General features: G+C 41.4%; 1 protein-coding gene across 2 annotated transcripts in view; it reads left to right on the top strand.

Annotated features, from left to right (window-relative positions):
* Positions 1 to 13,098, top strand: part of RPRD2 (regulation of nuclear pre-mRNA domain containing 2) — a 134,017-nt gene that overhangs the window by 64,850 nt on the left and 56,069 nt on the right. For both annotated transcript variants that reach the window (XR_012237159.1, XM_073610355.1), the window contains exons 8-10: positions 4,396 to 4,687; positions 9,290 to 9,622; positions 10,194 to 10,388. Coding sequence is in view for 1 of the 2 variants with exons in the window: in XM_073610355.1 (XP_073466456.1) it covers positions 4,396 to 4,687; positions 9,290 to 9,622; positions 10,194 to 10,388 (820 nt within the window). In the remaining variant the exon portion in view is untranslated. The remainder of the gene's footprint in view (positions 1 to 4,395; positions 4,688 to 9,289; positions 9,623 to 10,193; positions 10,389 to 13,098) is intronic.

Raw genomic sequence — 13,098 nt, 5'->3', positions numbered from 1 at the left:
GTTATCATATTGCTTTCTTGTTTGTCACCATCTTTTAGGCAAAAATGCTCTGATCTCTTATGTAACCTTATGCCTATACAAAGGTAGGAAATGGTCTCTGGCTACAAGGAACTTATGGGTATTTCATGCTATGCGAGACTGCAGACAGTCAATTGTTTTGACAAATTGGCAGTCTATATAGTGGTGCAACTTTTCAATAACCACAATGATGAAATTTTACATTAAGTGGACTTTCAGGCAAAGTACACTTAATATTTTTTTCCTCCTCCATTGATCAGAGCCCACCCTCCCTCTCCACAGATGCATAGTTACTGAGGTCTGATACTCGCAGCCTCTTGTGTTGACGTCCCGCACGGCAAGTCCTTTCTTCCTGGCTGTGCAGAAGAGCTCTATAGAGGTCTATGAAACTCCACTGTGCAGGCAGGAAGAGGACTTGCAGTGCAGGAAGAGGACTTGCAGTGCAGGATGTCAACACAAGAGGCTGCGAGTATCAGATCTGTGTAACTGCATCTGCAAAGAGGGTAGGGTGAGTAGAGGAGGCGAAAAAAAGTGTACTGTGAAAGCGCACTTATTTTGTAAAGTGTCACTAGACGATCTTAAAATAACGTTTTACTCCAGCATATTGTACTAAACCACAGCTGTTTTTTACAATCTGCAATTTTTTTACTACATACCATTTATCTAATAATGATCGTTTCACACGGCCCCAGCGGGGAGGATCTTTTCCTCACTTCCAGTTTGTGAGTACATTGTGGACATATGTGCACCGCTCTAGTCAAACTACAAGTGACAGTTTTCCATGTGCTGCTGATCTATTGCGCTCGCATCCCATTCTTTTTGGCTGGTATGCGTCCTGTTTCAACTGCCACATTAAGCCCGTGGATGGCAATTTTATGAATGGAAGGTTTTAATATGCACTTTGTCCCACGTATGTTATCAATCTCAGGAGTACACCAAGGAGAGTGGCTGCACTACCGTATACAATGGGACCGACATAGAAAGAACATTTGCACATGAATGTAAGAATTTACTGATTATATTTTGGATCTTGTTGACAGGAAGATCCTGAGTAAATGGCGTTTTTTTATTCCTGTGTGCAAAAGGCCTCAAAGGAAGTTGGTGCTTAAAAAAGATTTGCCTATAATTCTACTTTTTTTTTTTTTTTTTTTTTCAATAGAGCAAGGGAGAGTTATAACCTCCTGTCAATTTTTTTTTTTTTTTTTTTTTTTTTTATTGCAGTCTGTGCCCCATTGCAGAGAGTTTTCATTCACTTCCTGTCCCATAGCCAAATACTAAGTCAGTGGAAATCCCTGCCAATTAAGCAAATTCCTTGGGGACTCCAGGTCACCAGAACTAGTGTCCCCATTGGAAGATTTCCCCTGTAGTACTTTTCTGGAGACAACCCAATATTTGGGATTTGCTTTTACTTTCAATGATGATAAACAGGACAAATAGAGGGCGTATCTCCGCAACAGGGACACAATAAAAACTGACAGGTTCTAATCCATCTCCGCTCTATCCAAAACTAAGTTTTTTGCCTTTTAGTTATGCTTTAACAAATTTTTACTGTATATTAGATGTTTGCTAACAATAATTTGTAGAAGGGACAAAAATTACTACAAATGAATGTATTACACAATATATGAATATTTCTATATTGGGTTTAGTGACACTTAAAGGGTATTTACATTTTTGCAGTCAAGTTTTAGAACCCCAGGATTTGTGTTCCCATTAACACAGCATACTTAAAAATGAGATAGATATAGATATATATCTATATCTATCCCTTTTTTTTCTTTTTTTTTGCTCTTTCTAAAGAGAAGATTATGGCTATTTCTAAGAATTTTTGGAGTGTCTCACTGGACTTTGTTCCAACAGACTCTAGCTATTTAATAGATGGTGCAGGGGTGGTGTTTCTAGATTTTAAAGCGGTTAAGCAACCCAAAATGACTCAATTTTCATTGTAAGGAAAGAAAATGGCTTGAATCCCTTATTAACAGTCAGCGCTAATGGGGAAATTCTTTCCATGGCGCTACTATGTTCCGCTGGTTGTACCCAAGCTGATGAATTGGCTTGGGTACAATCCGCCTGCCCGTACATGTACCCAATCAGCTTCCTATCATGTCCCATGTCATTTTGCTCAAATCTGGCTGTTTTATTTGTATCTACCCCCCCCCATAAAATTTTGTACTTCCATTATGTTTTTAGTTATCTTTATAGGTATATTATGATAGGTTGGTAATTAGAAAAAGGAGAAAACTGTATTGCAGAACTCTCAGCCTATGTAACCATAAGATTCAGTAAATGCAAAGAATAATTGGTTCATAAATGCTGTAAAAAAACGCAAATCAAATCTTTCTGTACAAAACTGAGAAACACATTCTGGTAGAACATGTCCCTTCATTACTTAACAAGAAGTACTGATAAAAGTAGGGTTAGATGTGTATAGAAAGGCAATTTCCTAAATGGAGTCAGAGTTCCAGATTTTTACAACCGAGTTTAGTAATCTAAATTTTATCTAAACTATTGAATTCTGGTCAAGCCCTAACTACTTTTTAAACATGCTTTTTCCCCACTCCTAACACCTATTCTGACTAACCTGTGGAAAAAAAGATCTGTATACTTCCCTGTTTTCAGGCTACTGTGGTCCGGTCATGTGATCTCCCGTGTCTGCCAGCAGTGGCTGCAGGGAAACTGTAGAGAGCTCAACGGCTGGTAATGCTTGAGTAGTACCATCACCCATAGGCTTCCATGTCCCATCCGTTGTCAGTGCACCTTCCTTTACCCTGCAGCAGGCGCTGGCTTACAGAGGGGAGCCAATCCTGTGATTGGACCGAAGCAGCTTGAAAGTAGGTAAATATACAGGTCTTTTCTTGCCCGGGTTAGTCAGAATAATTAAGAGGGGAGGAAGTATTTTTAAGGATAGTTAGGGTTTGACTGGACTTCTACTTAAAAGTGGTTCTAAAGGTTGACTGTTTTTGACCTTCACACATTCTTTGCAGTAAGGTTAAAAAAAAAACAAAAAACCTTCAGTATACAACCCACTCCTATTAGACGAGGCAGTTCATGATCCAGCGATTTGCACGAGACTGGTTGCTCTCCCAGGTCTCTGCCGCCTCATTGGCTGAAACAGCAGCGGGAGCCATTGGCTCCCATCACTGTCAACCACAGCCAGTGAGGAGGGAGCAGGGGCGTGGTTGGGTTATGAACGCACAGAGGCAGCTTGGGAGCGAACATGCATGAGTACCCCCCATAGCAAGCCACTTGCTATGGTGGCACTCAGCAGGGGGGAGGAGCCCAGATCGCCTGTGGGGGGCCCGAGAAGAGGAGACCGGGGCTGCTCTGCACAAAACTATTACACAAAGCAGGTAAGTATGTTTTTAAAAAAAAAAAAATAAAGAATCCTTGTATGTAGTATTTATTTTATTTATTTCAGTTACTTATATTGCGCCGCCAATTTACGCAGCGCTTTTACATATACATTGTACATTCACATCAGTCCCTACCCTCAAGGAGCTTACAATCTAAGGTCCCTAACTCGCATTCATACATACTAGGGACAATTTAGACAGGATCCGATCGGCCTACCAGCATGTCTTTGGAGTGTGGGAGAAAACCGGAGTACCCGGAGGAAACCCAGGCAGGCACAGAGAGAACAAGCAAACTCCAGGCAGGTAGTGTCGTGGTTAGGATTCGAACCAGTGACCCTTCTTACTGCTAGGCGAAAGTGCTATCCACTGTGCCGCTCTAAGGCTGTTTTGGAGATTATTACACAATGCATTCAGTTTTTGACCTCTTCTGGCATCAAATGGCTTCTGGAGAACAATTTTTTTAAGAGGTTAATTTGCATGAAGTTAATGTTCAAAATTTGTACATAGGAGCCTTGGTCTGAAATGTTTTTGCTGCTCATCCATTCATGATGACCTGGTGGAATTGAGATTTGTTTTTCACACTTGGTAGTGCCTAAGGCTGGTTTCACATGGATGGTCTCTGTAATGCGCATCCGCTTGCTCAGCAGGGAGGTCTCTCCTCTATGCAGAGCAGACACTGACACAGCCCGGCGGTTCTCTATGGGGTGGTCAGATGGAAATGGACTGCCTGTCTGCTGCCATCCGTCTGTCATCTGTTCCACCGGATGGGTAGGTAATGGATCCCCCATCCATCTGTTTTTGGCAGATCAGATGCCGGCTTATTTCGGCAGACACATGTCTGCTGACATCCGCCACTCCGTAGAGAGCAGTGGCTGGTCTGATCATGTCTACATGGAAAAACTGATAGGCGGACCTGATCAGACCACCCGTGTGAAACCAGCCTAAGTAAGGTTGGTAATGACTCCTGTAACATCGCAACATTTTCACCTAAATTTTTATTTTTTTTCCCATTATATTTTTATAGGCCTATAAAACGTTTGCTAATAGAGTAAATAATCTGAAAAAGAAACTTGATCAGCTAAAAGCCACTCTTCCTGATCCTGAGGAATCTCCAGTGCCATCTCCTGTCGCTGATGCACCTTCTCCGACTGGCTCAGAGTCCCCTTTCCAGGGCATGGAGGGGGAGGCAAGCCCTTTGTCCCCAGAGGTTGAGCCTATCCCATCTGACTCTCCTGAGCCCCCCAAGGACAATCGCATAGTGGAAGATATGGAGCTTTCTGATGAAGATGCAGATGACGATATAGCTGCGATTATCAGTAAGTGGTTTGTTCCCCCAGATGCCTTGTACTTTTCAGGCAGCACGGTTGCTCAGTAGTTGGCACCACAGTTCCTTTGGACTGCCACCACTGCCCAGTTTGTATAGAGTTTGCATTACCTCTCCATGCTAGTGTGGTGTTCTTCATTCTATACAGCTAGCTCAGTTGGCTTCCGACTGGTGTATTTTTGTGAATGATTGGAGTTAATTGTGGTACAGTGTTTCTGTATGACTTCAGGCAAAGAAAACATGAAGTGAAGAGATTTTTAGGTTCTGTGTAAGATCTTGGGGACTGACTGGATCTACAGGATGTTACAGAAGTCCTTTTTGTATCCATTTTACTGCAATTCATGAGAAAAAAAAATTACACAAATTTGAGACTTATTAAAGTGGAAATATTGGCAGAACTTTTTTTTTTTTTTTTTGCCATCTGTCCCTTTTTAGAGGGAGACTTACCTTCACTTCCTGTCCCATAGCCAAAACGGGAAGTGAGAAAATTCCTATAAATTAACCACTTGCTGCCCACTAACAGTAAACTTACTGCTAGCGGCCAACACAGCAAAGTACTGGTAAGTCGCAAGCCACTTCCTGGTTTTTGGGCACATGTTTGTCAGCAGGTTACAGCCAGTAATTTTGGCTCTGTACCTGCTGATCAGCAGTGGTCAATCACAGCACAGAGTTCTGTTTACAACCACAACAGCGATCTGGCTGTTTCCTCTCCCTGAAATCAACAGAGTTTAAAGCGGTGTTAATTTTGGCAGCAAATTTCAATTTAGTTTTAGTCTTGGGACTAAAATGGCATTTTAGATTTCGTTCCATTTTCGTCTTCAATTGTTTTAATGTTAGTTGTATTTAAATCTTCAGTAGATCTTAGTCGATTAAAATGTCCTGCGTTTTAGTTGACTAAAATCTCCAGTACATTTTAGTCGATTAAAGTCTATTGGGTGTAATTAAATTGTAGTGCATTAGTTAACATTTCTCTACAATTTCCAAACTCATTATTTACTGCTGGAATGAAAAATCTCAAATTAACACTGGTTTAAAGAGAAAAGACCGCCAGATCCTGTGAGTAAAAACAGCGCACACAGTTAACCCCTTAATTGCATTTCTAATCACCCCTGTCAACCATTAGTGTCGTTTAGTACAGCATTATCACTGATCACTGTATTGGTGTCACTAGCGACATTGGTGTCCCTCCCAGACTGCCAGCACCAGATTGCCCTCCACACTATCAGTCCTACTATAAGATGTTGATCACTGCCATTACTAGTATAGCGATTAAATGAGCAATAGGCACCTAATCTTATAACCAAGTCATTAATTGAATCTATATAGGTTAATGAAATTTGCCCTCTTAAGTGCAATACCACTTATGACTTCCAAATATTCCATTCTATGAGAGGTAGTAGTTAGTAGTAGTATTACTGGGGAAAGATCTGTATGAAGAAAGTGTCACTATACTAGCCACCAGCTGTAATGTGTCTGTAAACCCTGCGCTTTAAGCATTTATGACCTTTTATCCACTTCCCACCCGGCCACTGCATATAAACGGCCGGGTGCAAGTAGAAGAGAACAAGAAGACCTGGACAGCCACACACCAGAATGGATAAATCCGTCTTTTATTCAAAATACAGGATATGTATCATATGAGTAGGCACTTGGTGTAAGTGAAACGTGTCAGCTATTCTTGTACCACCCCACAGTCGTGTTTTGTGTACCCCATGATCCTGTATTTTGAATAAGTCGGATTTATCCATTCTAGTTCGGCTGTCCAGGTCTTCTTGTTCTCCTACTTGCATCAGCATTTAGCCAGCACCTGGGGCTCTTCTCTTCCTGGAGGTAATGAGACACAAGCACTCTGGTTTAAGCCCCTCTTTGAGCAGAGGATCCCACATCATAAACGGCCGGGTGGGCGCTTCCTCCTTATGAGTGGACGTTCAGGAATGTCCCTCAGAAGGAGGGGGATCGCGCACACGCGTGCCCTCGCATCGGCGTGATCCTGATGCGCACGTGTCACCCGGACACGGCGCATCTCCGATCGGCAGGAGGGCTCTGTGATTTGCCCTCCTGATCACATGATGGCTGTGTCCAATCAAAGCCATCATGTGACGTAAACAGAGCTGGTTGCTAGGCAATCGGCTATCCTCACACGGAAGTTGTCAGTGAGGAGAGCAGATTGCTGCAGCCAGCCGTTGATCAATGGGTATGAACTGTTTTTTATAGCTTTTTACACACTGATCACTGGCACAGTGTCCCCACACAATGTAAACACACAGTGTCCCCTAAATAGTGTCCCCAAAACACTGTCCCCACACACACACATGTCCCCGTACAGTAAAAACACCTGTCCCCACATATGTAACACTAAAATCATATGTCCGTGATCATCTGTGCACATATGTCCGTGATCATCTGTGCACATATGTCCGTGATCATCTGTGCACATATGTCCGTGATCATCTGTGCACATATGTCCGTGATCATCTGTGCACATATGTCCGTGATCATCTGTGCACATATGTCCGTGATCATCTGTGCACATATGTCCGTGATCATCTGTGCACATATGTCCGTGATCATCTGTGCACATATGTCCGTGATCACACAAACCAATTATTATACACTTAACGGGATTTTTTTTTTTTTTTTTTTTTTTTTACCAAAGACATGTTGCAGAATACATTTTGGCTTAAATTTATGACAAAATTAAATTCTATTGGATTTATTTTAAAACGGAAAGTAGAAAATATTCTTTTTTTCAAAATTTCCACTTTTTTTTTCCCCGTTTATATTGCAAAAAATAAAAAAAATAGATTTGTGAATAAATACCACCAAAAGAAAGCTCTATTTGTGTGAACAAAATTATAAAAAATTTCATTTGGGTACAGTGTTGGATAACCGTGCAATTCTTATTGAAAATGCGAGAGCGCTGAAAGCTGAAAATTGGCCTGGGAAGGAAGGGGGTGAAAGTGCCCGGTATTGTAGTGGTTAAAGGGGGGTCATTGAATTGTGATGAGTGCATTGTTTTGTCACTTGTGGTGAAACACTGGGCAATAAGGAGTGGAAGACTATTGTTGCCCACTGTGAGTGGGACTTCAAATAGAGTTTATTCTGGACTTTAATGTCACATTTTTATTTATATTTACCTATTTTTTGCACTTATACAAATTTCTTAATCTGAAAATTCTTTGATGGTGCTGGAGCTTATTTTGCAATATTTGGTTTACTAGTATAGCATCTATAGCGGCATAGATTCCAGTGTGTGTGTATGTATTATATAAATATAACATAATATAGTGTGTATGTATGTGTATATATTGTGTATAGTGACATTTGGGGATGTCTAGCTCAGTGGTAGATACCTTTTCAGTAAGTTCACAGCGAACAAGAACTTTTAGTTTAAGGGCATGGTAGCCCACTTTTATTAAAAGGAACAAAATAAAGGAAACTTCATACATGCACTTGGATGCCCACACAGGAGTAGTTCTCCCAAAAACAATAACAAATGAAAAAAATGCCAAGACACCCGGCTCTCTTCAGTAGTACTGCCATTTAGACTTTACGCTACAGCCCTCTTGGCCATATAACAGGGTTCCTGTACAACTACTGTACCTCTTTTCAGCTTCCTTGCTGCTCAGGCCTTCCACTTCAGGCTCTCTGTCTCCTTAGATGCACACAGCGTCTATCTAGAAAGCAGCCCCTCACTGCTCTGATCCTCAGACTTGGGTCTCTGGCATTCACTAGTGCACACCTGCACTCTCTGGACTCCTGGAGACCTCCTGTCTCTCTGGGTGGAGCAAAGAGCTCTAATCCTGACTCTGCTATAAGCCCAGGACCCACCTGCTCAATCAACCAGCCAGACTCCTGGCTGTTCCCAAAACCCGGTCCCAGGATTGGAGATTCCGTCCCACCCATAACGCTATGGAATCTCCGGGCTCCAGGTCCCCAAATGGATTTTACAAACTTTGGAGGAAACTGATAAAACAGATTCCTCCACATTAAATACCCCTGGAGCCCCTCAACCTGCCTATTTGAATCGCTCTCTCGCTCGAGATATATATATATATAGAGATAGATATATATATATATATATCTCTATCATAGTTTGTAGATGCTATAACTTTCAGACAAACCAATTAAACATTTATTGGTGTGTGTGTGTATGTATGTATATGTATGTGTGTGTGTGTGTGTGTGTGTGTGTATATATATATATATATATATATATATATTTAAAGACAGTTTGGCCTAAATCTATGAAGAAATTTAGATTTTACTGCATGTGTTTTAACCAAGATGTTTGAATATTTTTGAAAAAAAAAGTCTTATCATTTTATATAATGCTTAAATTGTGTAAACAAAATTAATTTGAATAGTGTTGCATGACCAAACAATTGCCAGTTAAAGTAACACAATGCTGGATAACAAAAAATGCCCTGGTCATGAAGGGGGTACAGTCTCCCGAACGGGGGCACAGACAGCAATAAAAACCTGAATAGGTGTTCCAATCCATCTCCACCCTATCCAAACCTAAAAAGTTACCTTTTTTTGTTATACTATAATGTTATGTAAATAATGGAGGTTTTTTGTATTTTGCTTGTAGTTGAGGAAAGGAATGAACAAGTGGAACCGCCTACTTCATCTCTCAAAGACACCACAATCAGCTCTGATTCTCCAGAAGCCCCTGAGGACACAACTCCTCCTCCTGTTCCAGCACCCGTCTCGGCTCCTGCTCCCACCACAGTCAGCGCTCCGAGACCTGCTACCCCCTCCGCGATGATTTCAACTACTTCATCAGTAACCGCCACTCCCTCTAAATCAGTAACCACTCCTGTCATACCTCCATCAGTTCCCCTTGCATTGCCAAATTTGGCTAATGTAGACCTGGGGAAGATCAGTTCCATCCTAAGTAGCTTAACGTCTGCCATGAAATCTGGTGAGTGTTAAATTTCTGCAAATGAGATTTGTTTCTCTGTTCATTTCATATGTTTGTTTGAGTCAGTATTTTGTCTGTTTTCTAAATAACGTGTGAACAAATGCCTCGCATTAATGCCTGGCTTAGTTTTGGTGCAGGAAAATTTAACCAATCTATTGGTATCGAAAAAAGAGAAAATGGTGTCAGCGCTTAATGGTATGTAGCTGCTAGCAATTAGTGTAGATCTACAAAGCACTGATAACAATGCCCAAGAAAAATTGCAGCGCTCAGCACAATATCAAACACAAAACACCTGAAGGGTTATGATGGTGAGTCCCAACATTGAAACAATTAAAAAAAACAAACAAACAAACCTAGAATAGTTCTTATGAAGAACTTTTCTAGGTTTGTTTCTTTTGAAAAGTTTCATTGTTGGACTCTCCATCATAACACTTCAGGTGTTTTGTGTTTGATATTGTGCTGAGCGCTGCAATTTTTCTTGGTTATTTTTTTTCTCTTTTTGTATTGGAAACTAACCACGTGCATGATTTACAGTATATAAAATCTTGTTTTATTTTTTTTATTTATGTAGGAGTCAGTCCTGCAGGAAAGCCTTCTCCTGGTACTCCGACAACTCCTAATACAAATTTGGCTGGAGGATTAAAGCCTTCAGTTCAGACCGCACCAAACCCCTTGGCCAACATCCTCTCCAAAGTAGAGTTTACTCCTGAAGGCATTCTTTCAGTCTTGTCTAAAACGCAGGTTCCTGCAACATCAAATCTGCAAGGTAAAGTAAGCGCTGCTGTATTTGTGCTGTTTCATTTTATTTCGGTAAGTTTCATAATTGCTTGTCAGACTATTGCGCACACTGATATTATGCCAAAGCTCGATCCTTTGCTCACATTGTCCAGTATTTTCTCCCATCACCACAGGACCTTTCAAGCCCTGATGAAAAGGGAGTTGTGAGCCTCAAAACGTATTGGATTTTTTTACTGATCCTTTATCAAGATTAAAAGGGTTGTAAAGGTTCGGGTTTTTTTTTTTTAAACATAACATGTCATACTTGCCTCCTCTGTGCAAGTGTTTTGCACAGAGCAGCCCCGATCCTTTTCTGGGATCCCCCAGTGGTGCTCCTGGCTCCTCTTCTCCTCAAGTGCCTCCACGGAGAGCCACAGTCCATGGGGGCACTCATGCAGACACGCTCCCGAGTCCTGCTGCTGCGTCCATTGACACACAGCAGGACTCGGCCCCACCGCTCCCGGCTCCCGTGTCACTGGATTTGATGGCAACAGAATCCAATGGCTCCTGCTGTTATCAATCTATCCAAAGAGGACCCAGGACAGTGGCTGGAGCTGCTGTGCTCATCGCTGGAACGATCGGGTTCAGTTTAATAAAAGGGGGGGCAGCTGCACTACAGAATGTTTTTACCTTAATGCATAGAATGCATTAAGGTGAACAACCTTGAGTGTTTACAAACCCTTTAATCTATACTGACCTTGCCATGTCCTTCATCCTTACACTTACATTGCTCTGTTGCTCATTGCACACTTTTTCGCTTGAGCTACGTTTGTCTAGACATTGTATGCATTCAGATGTTCATGCATCACCGCAAAAACTCTCCTTCAGGATAGATCATTAATTGGATCAAGTAAATGAACCACTTTTAAGACCAGAACTATTCTGACACTTCTTACATGTAAAAATCAGCATGGTTTTGCTAGAAAATTACTTGGAACTCCCAAACGATAAATATTGTTTAAGCAGAGGCCCTAGAGAATATAATGGTGGGTGTTGCAATTTTTTTATGCCATGCAGTATTTGCGCAGGGTTTTTTCAAACCCAATTTTTTGGGAACAGGTACACTTTAATGCATTTTTTGGTGAACTTTCTAGTTTTAAAGTAAACTGGTCATTAAGAAATATGATGAGTTACCCCTGCCTCCCTCCCTCAGAAATAGTTTTATGACTGCTGTCCTGACCCAACGACTTCAGTGATTTTGAAGTCACTCACCTGTAACTGGTATGCAGATCAGAAAAGTCATGCATCCTTTTTCAGGTTTGTTGTGGGGCCCTGAAACTCAGAAGATTAGTATAACAAGCCATTGGCATTTGCAGAAGGAAAGGTCAGTAATAGCAGCTATCATGTTTCTTTAGGTACCAGTTTTCCTTAAAACAGTTAAAACATTTTTGGGAATCGAGTCATTTGGTTATGATTGTCAAGTAGCTCTTGAATTACAGCTTGGAAAAATCTCTCTCGATATCGATATCTCTCTCTCGATATCGATATCTCTCTCTCGATATCGATATCTCGATATCGATATCTCTCTCTCTCTCGATATCGATATCTCTCTCTCTCTCGATATCGATATCTCTCTCTCTCTCGATATCGATATCTCTCTCTCTCTCGATATCGATATCTCTCTCTCTCTCGATATCGATATCTCTCTCTCTCTCGATATCGATATCTCTCTCTCTCTCGATATCGATATCTCTCTCTCTCTCGATATCGATATCTCTCTCTCTCTCTCGATATCGATATCTCTCTCTCTCTCTCTCGATATCTCTCTCTCTCTCTCTCTCTCTCTCTCTCTCTCGATATCGATATCTCTCTCTCTCTCTCTCTCGATATCGATATCTCTCTCTCTCTCTCTCTCTCTCTCTCTCTCTCTCGATATCGATATCTCTCTCTCTCTCTCTCTCGATATCGATATCTCTCTCTCTCTCTCTCTCTCTCGATATCGATATCTCTCTCTCTCTCGATATCGATATCTCTCTCTCTCTCTCTCTCTCTCTCTCGATATCGATATCTCTCTCTCGATATCGATATCTCTCTCTCTCTCTCTCTCTCTCTCTCGATATCGATATCTCTCTCTCTCGATATGGTTCTCTCTCTCGAGATGGCTCTCTCTCTCGAGATGGCTCTCTCTCTCGAGATGGCTCTCTCTCTCGAGATGGCTCTCTCTCTCTCGCGATAGCTCTCTCGCTCTCTCGAGATGGCTCTCTCTCGCTCTCTCTCGCTCTCTCTCGCTCTCTGAGATGGATGTATAAATATAGAGAGATTTTTTTTTTTTTAACTTTGCTAAGTAGTTGCTGTGGTTAGTAATGAGATTAAAATGGACTTGTAGGGACTTAAGGCAGCCATACATGGATCAAAATTTGGCCGGTTCAGTAGGGAGTGGCCAAGTTACAATCCATGTATGGGCTGGTTAATTGTACTGTCGCTCTACAAACAGCCTCTCAGGTTTTTCCGGAACAATCAGTGCTGCCGGCTATAGCCAGTAACACTGATCAATGTTTTCTGACGGCGAAGTATCCCCACTGTCAGAACTCGATAGCGCAGCATAAATTATTCTCCCATCCACATTGTGTGTGAATGGCAGAACCGGGTTATTTTTATTTTATTTTTTTCAGTTGAATGAAAAAAAAGATGTATGCCCAGTTTTAATAAATCTGATTAAAATTCTGACTTGCCATTATACAGTCACAGACAAAAATATT

Source organism: Aquarana catesbeiana, linkage group LG13 (genome assembly GCF_042186555.1).
Source record: "Aquarana catesbeiana isolate 2022-GZ linkage group LG13, ASM4218655v1, whole genome shotgun sequence".
Lineage (NCBI taxonomy): Eukaryota > Metazoa > Chordata > Amphibia > Anura > Ranidae > Aquarana > Aquarana catesbeiana.
Note: the sequence above shows the minus strand (reverse complement) of the source record. Positions and strands in the feature narration are given on the sequence as shown.